Source organism: Eubalaena glacialis, chromosome 8 (assembly GCF_028564815.1).
Source record: "Eubalaena glacialis isolate mEubGla1 chromosome 8, mEubGla1.1.hap2.+ XY, whole genome shotgun sequence".
Taxonomy (NCBI): Eukaryota; Metazoa; Chordata; class Mammalia; order Artiodactyla; family Balaenidae; genus Eubalaena; species Eubalaena glacialis.
Genome location: NC_083723.1, coordinates 22,200,790 through 22,217,417, shown reverse-complemented (window position 1 = coordinate 22,217,417; position 16,628 = coordinate 22,200,790). Strand labels below are relative to the sequence as shown.

General features: G+C 38.1%; 1 protein-coding gene across 5 annotated transcripts in view; it reads left to right on the top strand.

Moving 5' to 3' along the window:
* The window catches only part of MAGI2 (membrane associated guanylate kinase, WW and PDZ domain containing 2), a 1,327,276-nt gene that overhangs the window by 1,156,365 nt on the left and 154,283 nt on the right, over positions 1–16,628 (top strand). For 3 of the 5 annotated variants that reach the window (XM_061198469.1, XM_061198466.1, XM_061198468.1), the window contains one exon: positions 5,836–6,025. In XM_061198469.1, the coding sequence (XP_061054452.1) occupies positions 5,836–6,025 (190 nt within the window). Of the gene's footprint in view, positions 1–5,835; positions 6,026–14,161; positions 14,204–16,628 lie in introns of all 5 variants that reach the window. The other 2 variants (XM_061198470.1, XM_061198467.1) reach the window with 2 other exon arrangements.

Sequence of the window (16,628 nt, the reverse complement as noted above, 5' to 3'; positions counted from 1 at the left end):
AATATGTGTGTGTGTCTGTGCATGTGAAAAAAATTTTTTTTTTTCCTTCCAAACCTGACAATCAGTCAAAGTGGTGCTTCTGAATCTTCAGAAACCGGTGAACTCTGCCATCACCTAATCTCTCTGGGCCTAGTTTCTTTATGAATTGTCCTGAAATTTTGATGCTAAAATACCAGGAGGCTGGTATTTTAATAATCTTTTTGTGAGGCAAGTTTAGCCAAGTTGCCCTCCCAGCTAGAGATGATCTTTACTTGCCGTTAGATTGAAACTAGTAATTATCCAAGTCCCAAGACCTGGGACTGGTTTTCTGGGATCCCATTCTATGGTGTGTTAGAATAGTCGACCCTAACTGGAATGGCTAAAACTCATGACTGGAAGAGAGCTTAGCAAAGTGATTCAAGTAACAACAAAAACAAAACAAAACAAAAATCTCAGGGGATCCCATCTTCCACCTACTTTTCATTCCTCTCACAGTAAGCAGCTCAGACAACAGTGGCCCCTGGTTTGGCCAGTGAGTAGGGAATTCTTGGGTTAATTGCTTCCCTTTTTTCTTTTACGGAGGGAATATTTAACTGCTTGATTTTCTTATTTTAGAAATGGAGATATAATTTTGCATACTTTTCAAGTGCAGTAACTGGCTTAATTAAATAACATGACTTTAAAATTATTTGAAGACCTGTGAAAATAAAATATTATTGAGCCCTGGAATATGCCTGAGCTCCAGGTTCCTCTCAAAGACAGATGAGGAAACCGGAGCTGGTGATGAGGGGCTGAGCTGTCAGAACATTCTCACCAAGCATGTCCTCATTTAGCATTCGGCTCATCTGGTCCACAGAGAATATCAGATGGGAAAACTGGTCTCACAGGGGCCTAGTTAAACCACTTAGTGATGTATGTGATTTTGAAAAGAGGTATTTAAAAATATTTAAAATGAAATTTGTTTTATCTTGACCAAAATCTAAATCATTCCTTCCTTTCACCATCAGAGTTGAATCTGTGCTCTCTGGTTAGACACATCTTTATCTAATTTAACAAGGAATCTTGCATCCTCATCCTGGTGCTACAATTATGCAATCTAGTGATTTCCTTATATGCACCACATTTACACAAACGACGCCATTTGGCATAATTACAGCATTTGCTGTCATTACAGTAATTGCATCTGTACTCAATAATTCCAAAAAAGGTTTTATGAACTCAGTTTACAATTAATCCTGACCCCATACATCCCTACAAAAGCCAAGGCTTGGAGTTCCAGGTCCTAGGCTAAATGAAGATAGAGGACTGTGAATTTAACATCCTCCATGTATCTACCAGAAACTCTTCAGACTAGGGACTGTGGTGACAGGCAGTGTGGTATAATGGTTTAGGGTGCAGGTTCTCAAGGCTTACTGCCTACAGTCAAACTGTGCTTCTTCTCCTTACTAGCTATAGTACCTTCCACTAGCTACTTAAGCTTTCAGTATTTCAAGTTCATCTATAAAATGGGGATAATAATAATACTCCTCTCATATGGTTACTATGAAGAGTCTGTGGCTTAGTCCATGTAACGGGCTTAAAGCAGAGCCTCTACATGCTCAAAAATATAAACTATTGTCATCCTAGAAAGCAGACCCTCCATGCATAAACCCTTAATAAATTAATCACCCTATGAAATGAACATAGTTTGCAAAGCTATTCACTTAAACAAATATATATATAAACACATACCCACTGTATTTGGATTTATACACTCTCTCCTCTGAAAGAGGATTGATGACATCCTTAGGCAGGAGAAGGAAATGTTGTCTTGAGTGAGGTCTCTCCTTCTCCCAGTCCTGTGTCACTTCCTGACACTCTTCCGTCCTAGTGATCCACATCTTAAACTAATCCACATCAAGATAGTCACTTCTGTGTAACAAGTGATACATTAATTATAGTGAGTTCTCATTCTCTCCATCTGGAAGGAATCCAAGTTCATTCTTCAAGTACTGAATCTAGCGAAAAGCCTTCATCTCCCAGCCCTGCCCTAAAATCCTGAGGAGGTATGATTAGACTACCCCAGCTTCTACAGGAAGCAAACAGCTTCTAGAGTTTTCATGGAGAGGACAACTTGCCTTGTTCACAAGCTCTCTGTTCCCAGTGTGCATCCTAGAATCAGAAGGTGGGGTTAAAAAAAATTAACCACACCATGATCAGGTTTTTTCTGTTTTACTCTTTGATATCCCGTTGTGGATTGTATGTCCACCCTGCCACTGATACTTCCGTGACTTGTCCTTTCATACAGTTAGACATTCACTCATTCGTCAAGGCCAACAGAGATACAAGGCTTCTGCCATATAAAGAAAATGATTTTGTTTTCATGTTTCTTACTGTAGTGAGGTGTTTATAAATATTAGCCCAGGTAAGGACACCACTGGGACTGGACAGGATTCAATCAGAAGCCTTGTTGAGAGGCAAACGCCGGCAGGAAACACAGCTCTCTAGAGGTCAAGGCCAGGAAGACTGTAGGTGGCGTAAGGGGATGGGATCAGAATCTAGGTGGTTCACGAAGATTGAGAGGAACAAGTGAGCACAAGGTGTCCTGGCTAGAAAGCAAAAGGGCAAAGACCAAGCTACCTAAGAAAGTAGGGAGAAGTCAACAGAGGACACCTTTCAAAAGGTGCTGTCACATCAGCACACCAGTCCCAGAGAGCAGAGGGTGCCCTCTGATCCCAGGGCAGGGGGTTTGCTCCATGGTCTTCCGTGTCGGAATAACAAATAACTCAAGGGGCGGGGGTGTGAAGGACTACCTTCTGCCTTTTCAGTATTTCATGGGCACTGTGATTTTCTGCTCTACGGTCTTACAAATCCCTGACAGAGTGACTTGAGGGTTTATGAATGTCACAGCAAGACATTGTGAATGCTTTACTAAGCATGAACTGGAATCAGTGAATTTCTCCATCTCTGTGCTATAGAAATTGTAGAATTTGTCAATCTGCCACAGAAACTTTCCCAAACAGTGCCCAAAGCCTTATTTATTTTGTAGTTTTAAGAATGTTTTTTAGAATACTGGTATTTCACCTGAACCATGTTTGCTCCAATGACTGTACATGGACAGTGCGTATACCAGCAAGACTTATGGAGGAATCAGATAACGCTCCGTGAAAGATGGGAGAAAGAAATAGACATTGGCTGAAGCCCTATGATGACAAGCGGGATACTACAGCAATTCAGACCATATTTCTAATTTATTTACTTTTTAGAATTTAGTATCTTATGTTTGGAAACAGAAGAGAGAAAGTCATAGCCAGAATGCACCCACATGGTGTCTAAAGTCAGTTAAAGTGAAAAATAAAAAAATATGCCTTTAGCCGCAATGTGGGTCTTCCTGTCATAGCAAAGGCACAGAGAATGGACGACCAAAGGAACCCACCATGGCTTCGTAGGCAAATTTTGCTTTCAAATGAATTATGAAGCGCATATTTAAAGATTTTTACTAAACGGGAGCAAAAGGGTCACTGAGCAGAAAATTAGCCAGAACTCTAAACAAATTTACCAGTTATTCCCCTCAATGTATTATTATGCAAAAAAGCACTCCCATTATAGTTATAGATTGGTTTCTGACCCAGGGTCTGCCACTGACAGCTGCTGGACCTCTCTATGTTCCTAGAGATTATGTTTAATATTAGGGAATTGAACTCAACTAGGGGTTTTCCATCTTTGTTAGCTATAGAACCTTTGTTCAAACGAAAGCTTGGTCAGTAGCCCATATAGAAAACAAATTAAAATGAAGCCAATTGTCTTAGTTTCTTCCAACAGCTATAATAAAATACCATAGACTGGTAGCTTATAAAAAACAGAAATTTATTTCTCATAGTTCTGGAGGCTGGAAGTCCAAGATCAAGGTACCAGAAGATTCAGTTTCTGGTGAGAGCCCACTTCCTAAATGGCCATCTTTTTGCTGTAACCTCACCTGGCAGAAGGGACTACAGAGCTCTCTGGGGTCTCCTTTATAAGGGCACTAATTCCATTCATGAGGGCTGTTGCCTCATGACCTAATTATCTCCCCAAAGCTCCACGTCCTAGTAATATTACCTTGGGTGTTAGATTGTCAACATATGAATTTTGAGGGACCTCAAACATTCAGACTGTAGCACCAGTCTTACTGAGAGAAGGGTCATTGACCCATTTCTTTCCCAGTTTGCTGGCTTACCTGACCCCTGCCACAGTCCCAAGTACATAAGTGGGTCACAGGGACCTTTGTGTTACACAAAGACACAGTACATAGTATCTCAAATCCTCTCTACCTTTAAAACATTATCACTGATAGGTGACAGCTGGCTTTGGAGGCCTGACCAAAATATAGCCATCATGAAAACAAAAGCAGGACAGTGCAATAGGGGCCATAAAGTTATAATCCTGTCAAGCTCAAAATAGTGTGTATCAAAACTGGTTTTAAAGAAAGAACAAGTGACCATATGTTACTGATGATTTCATTCAGTCACTAAATTTACATTTTCTGAGCACTTGCTATATGTTGGTAATACAACAGTGAGAGAGACTGCATCCCCTGCAGTCTCCGTCCCCAACATAATCTATTTGCGGAGACAAAGGTAGACTTGCAATTACGGTTGAGTGTGAGGGGTAGGTAGAGGGTGCTGTGGGAGCACCCAGAAGGGACAAGTAACCAGGTCAGGAATGGTCAGCAAAGGCCTTCTAGAGTAGGTGTCTCATCTGAATCTAGTAGCCAGGTATAATGAGGATGGGAGACGGAAGAGTGGAAAATGGGTAAACTTTGCAGGCAGAAAGAGAAATAAAGAAAGTATGCAAGGGTTCAGAGGCTGGAGAGAACCTGATGGATTCCAGGGAATGAGAGGAGAGACCATCAGTGGATACAAGAAAGAGGATCAGAACCTGGGCCCTGAGGAGCCACTATACCCAACTAGAGAGCGGCCTTTATCCTGAGGACCACGCTCACCCAGTGCAGAATTTTAGACAAGAGGGTACCCTAATATCATTCTACACACAACAGGTTTAGTCAAAGCAGAAAAGCTGAAGTTGAGTTTGAATGAGCAATCAGTTGATTATTGAAGTTGGCTGTGCAAACAGGTGATCTTGGTGAGCGTGGCTTTCTCCTTGATGAAAAGGAATGAGTCCCTGCTCTACCTCACGGGGCTATAGTGAGGATCAAAGAAGATAATGTATATGAAAGAGCATAGTATTCTACAGACCGTTAATAAATCATGATGGTAGCAGCAGCAGCATTTTGGAGAAGAAACCACCAGATCAGCAGTAAATGAGGCTTCGTAGAAGATTTTGAACGATTTACAAATCCCAAAAGGTTGTATAATTACTTATAAACTGTGAGGAAAGTGATTGAATGTTCAAGTATAGGAGGTGGTTCAGATATGCATAGGTATCAAATGGATGCATGCAGACTACTTCATCTTTTTCTTTAGTAAAAATGGTGTAATGAATTGGGGCCATCTTAGAAAAGGAACAATACCATACAGTCATAAGCACTTACAGATAAATTATCTTGAGATACATATTTTCTTTATTTTATAGGGAGAAAAAACAGACTCTGACAGATTAAGTGATTTGCTGAAAATTACTAGCTAGTAGGTGACAAGGTTATGAAAGTTTACATTCAAAAGTCAGGCAGCACATGTATTTATAACCATCTATGGTGCTTTATTATATAGAAATAGAATCTCTCAAGGCACTTATACCAAAGTTTTGAATGTTTTGTGAAAGAAAAGTCTACAGGGCAAGAAAGTCAGACTTAAAGGTGAGGGCTGTGGTATGTGACAAGGGTAACAGCAAGAAAGAGTTCATTGTCAGTCATTTTCTCTGTTCTCTTTCACTTTCCAGATAACGGACCGATGGGAGAATCAAGGCAGTCCTCAAACGAGTTTATCTGCTCCGGCCATACCGCAGAACCTGCCCTTCCCACCCGCCCTTCACAGGAGTTCCTTTCCTGACTCAACAGAGGCCTTCGACCCAAGGAAGCCTGACCCATATGAGCTCTACGAGAAATCTAGAGCCATTTATGAAAGTAGGCGTAAGTGAAAGCCACAAAAAACAAGAGTGTATTAATAACAGCTGAAGCCCTGACAGGAGATATATTGAGGCTGAAATGATCTGGCATGATTTTATATTCTAAGGTTCAAAACGTATCTCAAAAGTAAAGCCAGCTGATCGAAACTTTTCTTTAAAAAAGAAAGAAAAAAGCCTGTCAACTCAAAAAAAGCTTATATCTTTTGGTTTTAAATTTTGTTTCCTACTTTTTTCCCCTTAAGCCCCTGAGGAAAATCAGGAATGTATTTGGGAGGCCAGGGGTGGGGAATAGAGGAAGAGGTTGCTAGTTTTATTTAAGCCACCAGATAATAAGAAGAAATGGTTGGGATTTTTATGTCTAATCTGATCTTGAGTCTGAAGCATAGATTTCCTTAGAGCCATGAATGCAGTCATTGAAGATTTTAGGAATGTGAGTAAAATGTTAGCCAAGTCCTTCCAACTCATAATGGTGAAAGTAATGGTTCCGAAAGCAACACAGAGCAGGTGCCAATCATTTCTACCTGAAACTTCCGCTTATTGTTTAATGCACTGGGACCCATTTGAAAGTTGACTCGTAAAATATCGTGTAGGCACTTGTCATCCTATTTGAAGGTCTTCTAAAATTATTTCATTGCGCTTTATAAATATTAGAAAACAAAGCTTTTTAATATTGCATATACGTTCATTGTGCCTCTTTCCACCATCTCACAGGTCATCTGTTTTGAATGTTAGAGGACAGGAATCCAAACGGCATGAATGTATAATATATGAGGAGAATACACAGTACAATATGAACTTGAGTAATGGATTGAGAAAACTAGCCTAGTGAGAAGGGTTTGGTTCCGGGCACTCCCATTTACGGTCTGCTGATTTCCTTTGTTTTGGTGTTCCACCAGTGTCTTCTTTCCAACTTTATCATCTGAAGCATGAATAGCAAGTTTTAAATTGTGTGTTATCTCAGAGGATCTCAAATCTGCTTACTCTTTGATGAGTCCAGGGGCTGAGAATTCCACCCCCAGCTGGTAAGGGGAAAAGTAGACATATCCCTTTGCCCATCCTCTACAACTCTCTGTAAAAGTAATTTTGGCTGATAAACTAGTTAGGACAGCAGGCCATTGAGAAATCATCTTTATCAACATGAACCTCCACCACCCCACTCCTGCCACTTTATAAAAATAATTGGCTATGTCAGGGCTACTGTATTTGATTCTTCTCTTCTGGCTGAACGACTGAAATGTCTTTAAAGGGCTGTACAGTTAGAATGTTTTTGCTGTGATAGAATTAGAACAAAGTAGGCATTTTTCACTGTATAATACAGGGTATGAATTCAAGGTATTAATGGTCATTATACTGAAAAAACTTGAGAAGATTTCAGCACAGTTCTTAATACCTTTTCTGCTTCGATAACCAAGTATTTATCGAATACCCACTTGGCCCTCAGTACCAGGGGGAGATACCAAAGTTGAGTAAAATGTCCTGCTCTCACGAATTTAACTGGGAGACAAGAAGAATACGTATAAACAAGTAGAGATCAGGATACAGGCGAAGTTCTATCTCAGAAGGTGGAACATATCATCCTCCTGTCCTTGGCTTGTTGAATTTTGTGGTTACCTGTAGGGAGCGTCAAGAGATGCTTCCTCCTGTTTTTGTCCCTTCATTAGTCATTTGTTCCCATCCTTTTGCTGTTTCCTGACCAATGCAAGGCTTTAGTATTCAGGACAAAGGCAATGTTGGTATTTATTCGTCTTTTCTCTATGGTGTCTGATGCTGTTGTGCCCTCAGTTTGCGAGCAGGAATTGTGCATGACCTTCTTTTCAACCCTAAACAAATTCTAATTTCTTTAGCCAGCCCCTGCAATGCTCCTCTTCTTCATTGCCTTTCCGCTCCTCACCTGTAACAAACCTAGCAAACCAATCCGCCTTAACCTCCCATGACTTTCTTTGTCAGTCCTCCTATGGGAGCTCTGTACCCCCTTTGCTTTGCATCCGAAGCCACTTGAACAACAAACATCCTGACTGCCCGCGGAGCCCTGCATATGCTCTGCGGCTGCCTCTCTCATCTCACCCCCCGCTTCTTGCTTCCTCAGCTCTCTCTAATGTTTCTAAGGTCACAAAAATGTTTTCAGGGTCACGACTCTTAGGAGCCAAAAGAGGGCAAGCTCATTTCCTTTCCCATCCTTCTCTTTCTATCCTGTTATTTCATAACACTAAATGGAGTGTGAATGAAACACAGAAATCATGTCAAGGTAAGAAAAACTCTGCCCTGAAGATTAAAGAAACCAAAAAAACATGGCACCACTTTCTCTAATCTCTGGATAGCTAATCGGTTCAGTCTGTTTTTCTCAGTTTCACATGCCAGGGTCTTGATAGAACAGAACAGACCTTTGCCCTCTATATACATCCTGTTTCCAAGTGTGGAAAAAGTCTCATTCTCTCATTTAAATTTTTAGAACAATGCTTAAAAAAATGTTTTGCAATGAATGGAGGGAAAGCTCAGTCTATTTCTCATCATCTTCAGATAGGATTTTCTTTTAATGACCGTGAAATGCATGCATCTAAACAAAAGACCCATATTTGAAATTTTGACTGTGAACCACTCTATTCTTATTCTTTTGAATTACATTCATAACATTTAGCTTTGGCTCTATTTATTCTGTGTCCCCAAACTTTTTCCTAGAAGAAGAAATAGTGGGACCACAGAAAGTACGGAAGGGAATCCTAACCAAAGCTGTCTAAACCAAGTCCTTTGACATTTTCCCTGACCTGTAATGATCTCATGGTATCCTCCTTTACAACTAGGTCTAATGCTGAACAGAGTCTTTGCATTCACGTTCAAAACTGGGTTGCAGTAACCAGATAAAAGAATGTACCTCCACCCACAAGCTTCTGCTATACAGAGCTACAGAATATTTGTTATATCCAGGCTGTCAAGAAGTATTTGGATTCAAATCACTAGTCCCCTGCAAATGATGGAAATTTATCAAATGATGTAAATGATGCTGTGCCTCATTTGGCTCCTAATTAGATTATGCTGACATTTTAATATGCATGTACAGGACATCTTAATAAAGATGTATTCCTGAAAAAAAAAATGCTGTGATTTTAAACAAACAAAGACAACCGTAGGATACTAGAGCCACAGGAAACAGAACATGGCAAGTACAAGCTTACGAGGGGAAGGCTAGAAACACCTCCTGTCTTCATAAGATCTTCTTATGATGACATGGGACTTGAGAAGAAGAAGATTCTTCCACCCAGCAGGCAAGGCAATGCCTCTGACTTCAGAGCATCAGGCAGAGTGCCCAGAGGTGGGCATCTTCAGGCTCCACATCAATCAACAAGAATGTATGAAACACAGTATGTGTCTAGACTCTGCTGCGCACTCCACAAGAGAAAAATCATGAGACATAATCTCTGCTCACATGAAGCTTACAGTGAAATTGGGGACAAAAACATAGGAAAGCAATTCCTGAATGACATTGTATTATATAACAGAGCAAATAATATCAGTATTTTAACAAGGGAAATGTGCAGTAAATATAGACAATAGTTTAAATATAATTAGACAATTAGACCCATAGTTTCTCGTTCCATGTGCAAAATTGATATTTAATCAGGAGAATGTCTTGTGTTAAATATCTTTTAATTATCAAAAATCTCATTAGTTCTTATTGGAGAGCTCCACGCAAAAAGAAAAGTTTTCCTGATTAACTTCATTCCACCTAAGCTTAAAGCTTGTATACATAATAGAAGAACCATGCCTAAATAGTCCGCAAAGAAATTTTGACCAGTGGTGTTTCTGGGCTTTCATGTTAGTTATTCAAGCTTGACCCTATTATCATTACCAGCAATTTCCAGAAAATAGCAAAAATCTACCCACCCTTATCTCTATCTAGTACTTTTAGATAAATCTCACTTTCCTTTGTGTAATAGCCTCTGTTGATAATTGACTTCTTGCTGTTTCCATTACATGGATTTTTTTAAATTGAAAGCAAAGAAAAATACCCACCTTTGTGTAATGAGATAAGCCATGCTATTTTTACTCCTCCTTTTCCCATAAATCTCATGAAAGAAAGACTCATTTTCTTTGCAGTTACAAGAGGAAAGGCTTGAATTGTCTCAGTTTGTATGCTAACATTTTAACTGTTGGGCTCCGTACACCATTTCTAACGTTGGGGAGAAAAGACTATTTCTAAAGGCCCTCACTGCTTTCCACCCTCCCATCTCCTCCTGCCATTCTTTCTCTATATGTGATTGCATCATTGCTTCAACCACATATGTCTGATATGATAGGAAACATTTTATAATGGTCTACTTACCCGTAAGACTACATATTGCCAGTTTGCCTGAGACATTCCTGCTCTGCATTGTCCTGGCATAATCAATAGCTCCCCTTTCACACTCCAGATTGTCCTCATTTGAATGATCAGTTACATGACTTCCCTTTACTACATAGTCTGTTAAAGAGATAGACATCATTACTGTCCAAGAAAAGCATACATCTAAATTTGAATACAAATTTTAAAGCCTACTCAGATAAATAATTTCTTTCAAGCTAATTTATTTGGCCCCCTGAGTTTTTGTCCATACATGTTTTAGCCCTAATTTTAGGTAAAGACGTATGTGGTAACTTGTTTTGGGAGCCAAACACCCAGTGAACTCCTTCCATACCCAGAAAACTCTACAGATGTGCACGTCTAGAGCACGGCAAACTAAGTAGGAAAAGTATGGCAGTGAGGCCTTACTCATTTAAGTGAAGAGAAATTCTCATTCTTATCACAGAGAATAAATCAGATTCATCACCACAATAATCGCAGGACCAAAAGGGAGTTAATTTTGTCTGTCTCTCTGCTCCTAAGGAAGACTGTACGCACATAACTGCAGAAAAATGGCTATCCTGGCTCCTCTTTTTAATGCCAAACAAGGCAATACAAGGTGTTTCCCGAAGAAAATGAGTATGGCTTACTTTGGAATCTTACAAAATAAAGTTTTGATCGTGCTAAGGAACTTGGTCATTTAGGAATGAGGGCCCTGTCCTGCTGCTTCACTTTTCTTTAAGTTAGACTTATTCTAAAGTTTTATCTTGTCACCTCAGCTCATGGGACCATTTCTCGGGCATACTCCCCACTGCAGCCGCCGAAGCTGGAGCAGAGAAGCTGATGAAAACCAGAAGAGACAGACAAGAAGAACCCTTGTTCCCTGAAACTCTTCCCTAATGATTCTGTCCCTTGGTAGGAACCCAAGCTGAATTGTGACTGAAGTTGTCCAAACTTTTTTTTCTTCACATTGAACCTTGGTTATTATGAATAAACAATTTATGAGGTACAACATGTCCATACTCCCTTGCAGTAAGACATCACTCAAATGTAGATCGTACAAGTGTCAGGGATCCGTATGGTATAATGTGCCTTCTGGTAGGACCTCTTTAGAACAGAAATTCCTCTGGAATTTCTTCAAAATGAGCTCACACAATCAATCCTTCTTTTGAGAAATTAGGAAGCATTAACCCATAATAAGCAATGAGTATTGTACCAAAGGTGGTAATCAAGAGTAACCACAGGCCAGTTAAAGAGCATAATGGAGGAACAAGACTGTCTTTAATACTATATTTGAAATGAAATTATAATTGATAGCTGATCAAAAATGGACCACTGTGTTTGTCACGTCTGTGGCCTTTATCCCGCACTTTTGTTGTTCATTGTGGAATTCTTTCATTGTTCAGTATTGTAATGTGCATATAATTCATAACTTATCCCAAATGGGTGGTGGTATTTCTAAACCATCTGTTTTTTATGCTGTTCTTTCCTTGTTATTAGTGAACAAGGGTTGTAGTCTGCACTGTCTCCCATCCTAACGGCAGAGGTATTTGGGAAGCTGGGGTGGTGTAAAAATACCGTCCACTGCAGCACAGCACTCGAGACTCTAAATGGAAACTGATGGTGGGAACCATAACACATACGGTAGATGCATTGTGCTCAGAACCAGAGCTCTGAAGCCTGTGCAGGTGCTTCTGCTTGAGCCTTCTTTTCACCATTCTCCTTTGCCCTTGTGGTTAAATACTCAACGCAGTCAAGCTGGAAACATCCATAGGTTTAGGGAAGGTTTTGATCAATTCATGGCTGCCATAGCTGCGCAGCTATTCAGTGATCATGAAAGGCTACCTTGGCTTCTAGAAGAACATCTACACGTCTGAATGCTGCTAGATCAAGCCCTGGCCAAATGTGCTTGGACACTGCTGGTGTCCAGTGGCCTGTGGGTGGTCCAGTACCCCCCGCAAATGTTCTCTGGAGCACTATTTTATTTTAGTGAAAAGTCAAAATAAGATGATATGTAAATGTTAAGACATTTTTATCAGTGACTTTAATATCAGAATCATAAAAAGACCAGAAAAATTTAATAACATTATCATTTAAAATGTCCTCAACTGTACTATGAAGGTTAATTTCCTGTACCTTGTTCAGGAAAACCGTTATTGCTGTCTTGAATATAATATATGTTATGGTTTGATCTGTGAAAAAAAAATTGCCTTTCAGTTGGAGTTTCTGATATATCACATTATGCGTCACTTTGCAGTTATAGTATGTTGATAAAAGAGATCAGTAGATCCAGTTAAGTTTGTTTGCCATTTTTCATATGTAAATTTTAATTTGGAAATCTAATTTCAAAAATAGTATTTCTGAGTAGCTTTGTAAATAACTGTGGTATTATATTTCTAACAGTTCCTTTTAATAGAGAAAGAAATAACTAAGTAATAAAGATAGTGAAATAAAAGTTAGGTTGGAGACACGTTTTTCCCATGTATTTTAGAAATTAGATTCAATCCGTTAGCTTATAAATTTATTTCATTCAGTAGTTTAAAACTTCATGCTCCGGGAATCAGGCGGGGGATAAAACGGGGTGGAAATGTGAGAAGTAAACTCTAAAATCAGTCCTTGATTGAAAGTTATTTAGTTTGTCAAAGCATTTTGGTGGTAGCACGAGTTGACAGTGTAACCCAGAGTACTTCCATGAATAAAAATGAGGCCATCGGGGCTGCAGTAAACTGAGTCTAATTGCTGATGGCAAGTAGGTCCTAGTGAGATTATGATAATGTAAAGTGTCACCTTTACAACTAATGGAAATGTTTAGAAGGGAGCAATCTCCCATCCCTGTTACAGCTCCATCTTTATGATGAAACGATATTTCTCAATTCATAATCCTAAGCAGTCACAGTAAACATGGAGGTTTTTTAAAAAATAACAATTCTGCTGGAAAACTAATTTACTGTGAAAAGACAGATCGCCTGGAAGGGAGTCTCATTCTCCTCACCATGAGTGAGGCTAGCTGTGCAGGGTACCCTGGGGAACAGCCTCATTATCGCCCTCAAGAGGCTTCTATTTCATTTTTTGTGTTGAATAGTGTAGAACTCTTTATTCAAAGCAAACAAAGCTCAGTAAGAAAGCAATCAGAATTTGGTCTTCTTTTAATTTTTTAAGTTTAATGATAAAATATCCATTTTTTTCATAGTACTTCATATATATATTATGGAATATATGTAGTATTTTACACTCATGTCCATAAACTTTTATGTTATTTGTAGCATAGATGACATCATAGTTCTCATGAAGGATCCCTATTGCTAATATAAACCAATTTTACTCAACTACTTATACATAACTTCAACTATGCAAATAATTGTAAGTGTCAAAATATTTGGACTGGTGTACATAAACAACATAATCATTGATTGAATTTTTCACTTTTCATTTCAGTGTTTGATGGCACAATATCATAGCATGATTTCAAAGACCTTTATTTATTGTGTGTATATTTGGGGTTCTGGATTGACTTTACTTTCAAATAAGCATTCTTATAATGAGAATCAAAGCTTAATGTTTGGAAATGATGATCATTTTTCCATTCTGATATAAAAGAATTCAGATTTTTGCCTGCATGTGAAAGAAATACATTTACAGACATATTCATATACATAAAACCAGGTAAATCTGTCCATTAACTTCCATAGATTTTAGAGAAAAAGAAATCATTAAACACGAGAACAAGAATGGGAGTGAGTTCTAATTGAAACCAAAAAAAAGTAAAGATGAATTTTAAAATGCCGTAAATGAATGTCAATTTTAATTCCCCATTTTCCCATCCAGAGCAAGTGCCACCAAGGACCAGTTTTCGAATGGATTCCTCTGGCAAGTATTCTTCAGTACTCACAGTCCTGTGAATGAAACGTCTTCCATTTTGTGTAACAAATCATTCTTCTGAGTAGTATCAGTTTATTAGTATATAATCACCATGCTAATTTCACTCACCCGCATAAGCATATATTTAAGGTAGAGGGCAAGTCTCACCAAGTTTGGCCTGATGGCTGCCAAGGAAACAAACAAACAAAAGACAAAGGAAAATAGTCATATTCATTAAGTTCTTTCATAAAATGCTTTAGTAAAAGATTAGATTCAAAGCCAGGTACCAAAGAAAGCCACCAGATTGACTAAATCCACACTAGCCAATACAGAAGTTTCTAGACACATGTGGCTATTAGGCGCTTGAAATGTGGCCACTCTGAATTTGGATGTGCTGTAAGACATGTGTAAATCCACACCGGATTTCAAAAACTTAGTACAAAAAAAAAAAAGAGAAATGTATATCTCATTAATTATTTTTTAATATTGATTAATGCTTAAATAATATTTTGGATATATTGGGTTAAATGTATATTATTAAAATTGATTGTACTTATTTCTTTTTGCTTTTTAAAATGTGGTCAATAGAAATGTTTAAATTACCAATGTAACTTACATTTTGTTTATTTTGGACAGCACCGGACTAGATAAATAGAAATAAGAAGCTAGAGTATCTCAAGAGATTTGCAATTTAGACATTTCCGAGAACTTATTAAAAATATTGCTAATGTAGAATGAAATTCTTTTCACATCAACTAAATACCTATATCAATTTAATTTTTTTAAACCATGCCAATTATAAAGTGCTACATTTCAATAGTATTTTAAGTTAGAATAGAATAGCGTAGTTTCAAGTTTAAGAGCTTTTAGTTATAACCAATTAATTTACTTAAAAGAAAAAAATTTTGACCTAATTATTCTGAAAATAGTTATTAATTTGGTTTGGACTGAAATATTTAATGTTATGGAAATGAAGGAAGTAAAGGAATATTCAGATTTTCTTACTCTTAGGAAGTGCTTTGAACAGCTGGTTAGACCACTGGATGGAAAGTGAGAACACTGAAACAATTGTAGGAAAGAACGTTTCATAACAATAGTACTATTTCAGGTCTGTGGGCTCACAGCACACATCTCTAGAGTGTTTCCATGATGACAGCTCATTATCCATCTCAGCATGTTCTAACACCCCTTGGAGAATATATGTGCTTGAGATCATTTCATTCTGTAAGTTTCCATGTCATTTTTTTTGGATATGTAGAAAATATGGCAGATGTTGCTTAGCATTGTGTCCCCAAATAATGTCTAAAGTATTTGTTTAGCTTGGTCTGAAAATGTTTAAAGCATTATTATTCTTAGTATATAAGAATATATGACTGTAAACTCCTTGTACTTTTTAAGAATATCTTATAACCAGAGAGAAACTGAGGCCTAGTGATTACAGCTGCAAAATGAAAGCAGGATTTAATTTGAGATTCTAAACCTCAGCTTCCTGGCCACAGCAAGCACGTTTCTTGAAAATTTCAGCTTCTGAAGGTACTTTATTTAAAAACAAAAGAAGAAAGAGAAGAACTACTCAAGAGCTTACATTACCCTGATAGATGCGCAAAATGATATTTTTACATTTCAAGAAATATACATTATTTGAAAGAGAAAAGTTATAATGTAGTTTGAGTGTATTATACTACTATGCAATCCAGATTTTCTGGAAAAGAACCAATCCAAATATTTTGTTCAGTGTCCACACAAGTTCGGAAACTATTTTGGAAAATTATGACTCCATCCAAAATAAGTAGAACTCCTATACTATTTCTCATATTTATCAAATGTTCCTTATCAAATTATGTGCCATGATTTTGACTCGGATAAATTTATCGTAATTATAAGGTATTTTATTAACTTTAGCTGCAGAAGATGCTTAGGTACAGAGGTAAAATTGACGGTAGGAAGTCCTAATGTAATTATGAAGCTAAGTGAAAACTCAGTAGTAGAATAACGCTTTGGTTTATTAAGTACACTAGATTGGCGAGTATGTTAAAACAAATTCAAGAAACATTTAAGCAACTCCTACACGCTGTGCATATGGAATATTATAGACAGACAAAGAAAATTATGCCATCATCAAGGGAGAATGTTAATAAGAGCAATGAGTCCATAGTCAGGACCTTTGAATGAACAATCCCACCCAAAGACAAGAAAACTAGGGTGTAGAGTATCACAGAAACCAAGAGTAGAAATCACTTCTGGAAGGAGACCTTTTCTTGAAGCAATAGAAATCAGGGGTCATAAAGGGTGCATCGACAGTATCAAATGAGACACAGAAATCAATCAGAATGAGCCAAGAAAAAAATGGCCATTGGATCTGGTCATTAGGATGTCATCAAAGACCTTAAAGAGAGCAGTTCAGTAATGCCAAGAGAACAGAAACCAGACCGGC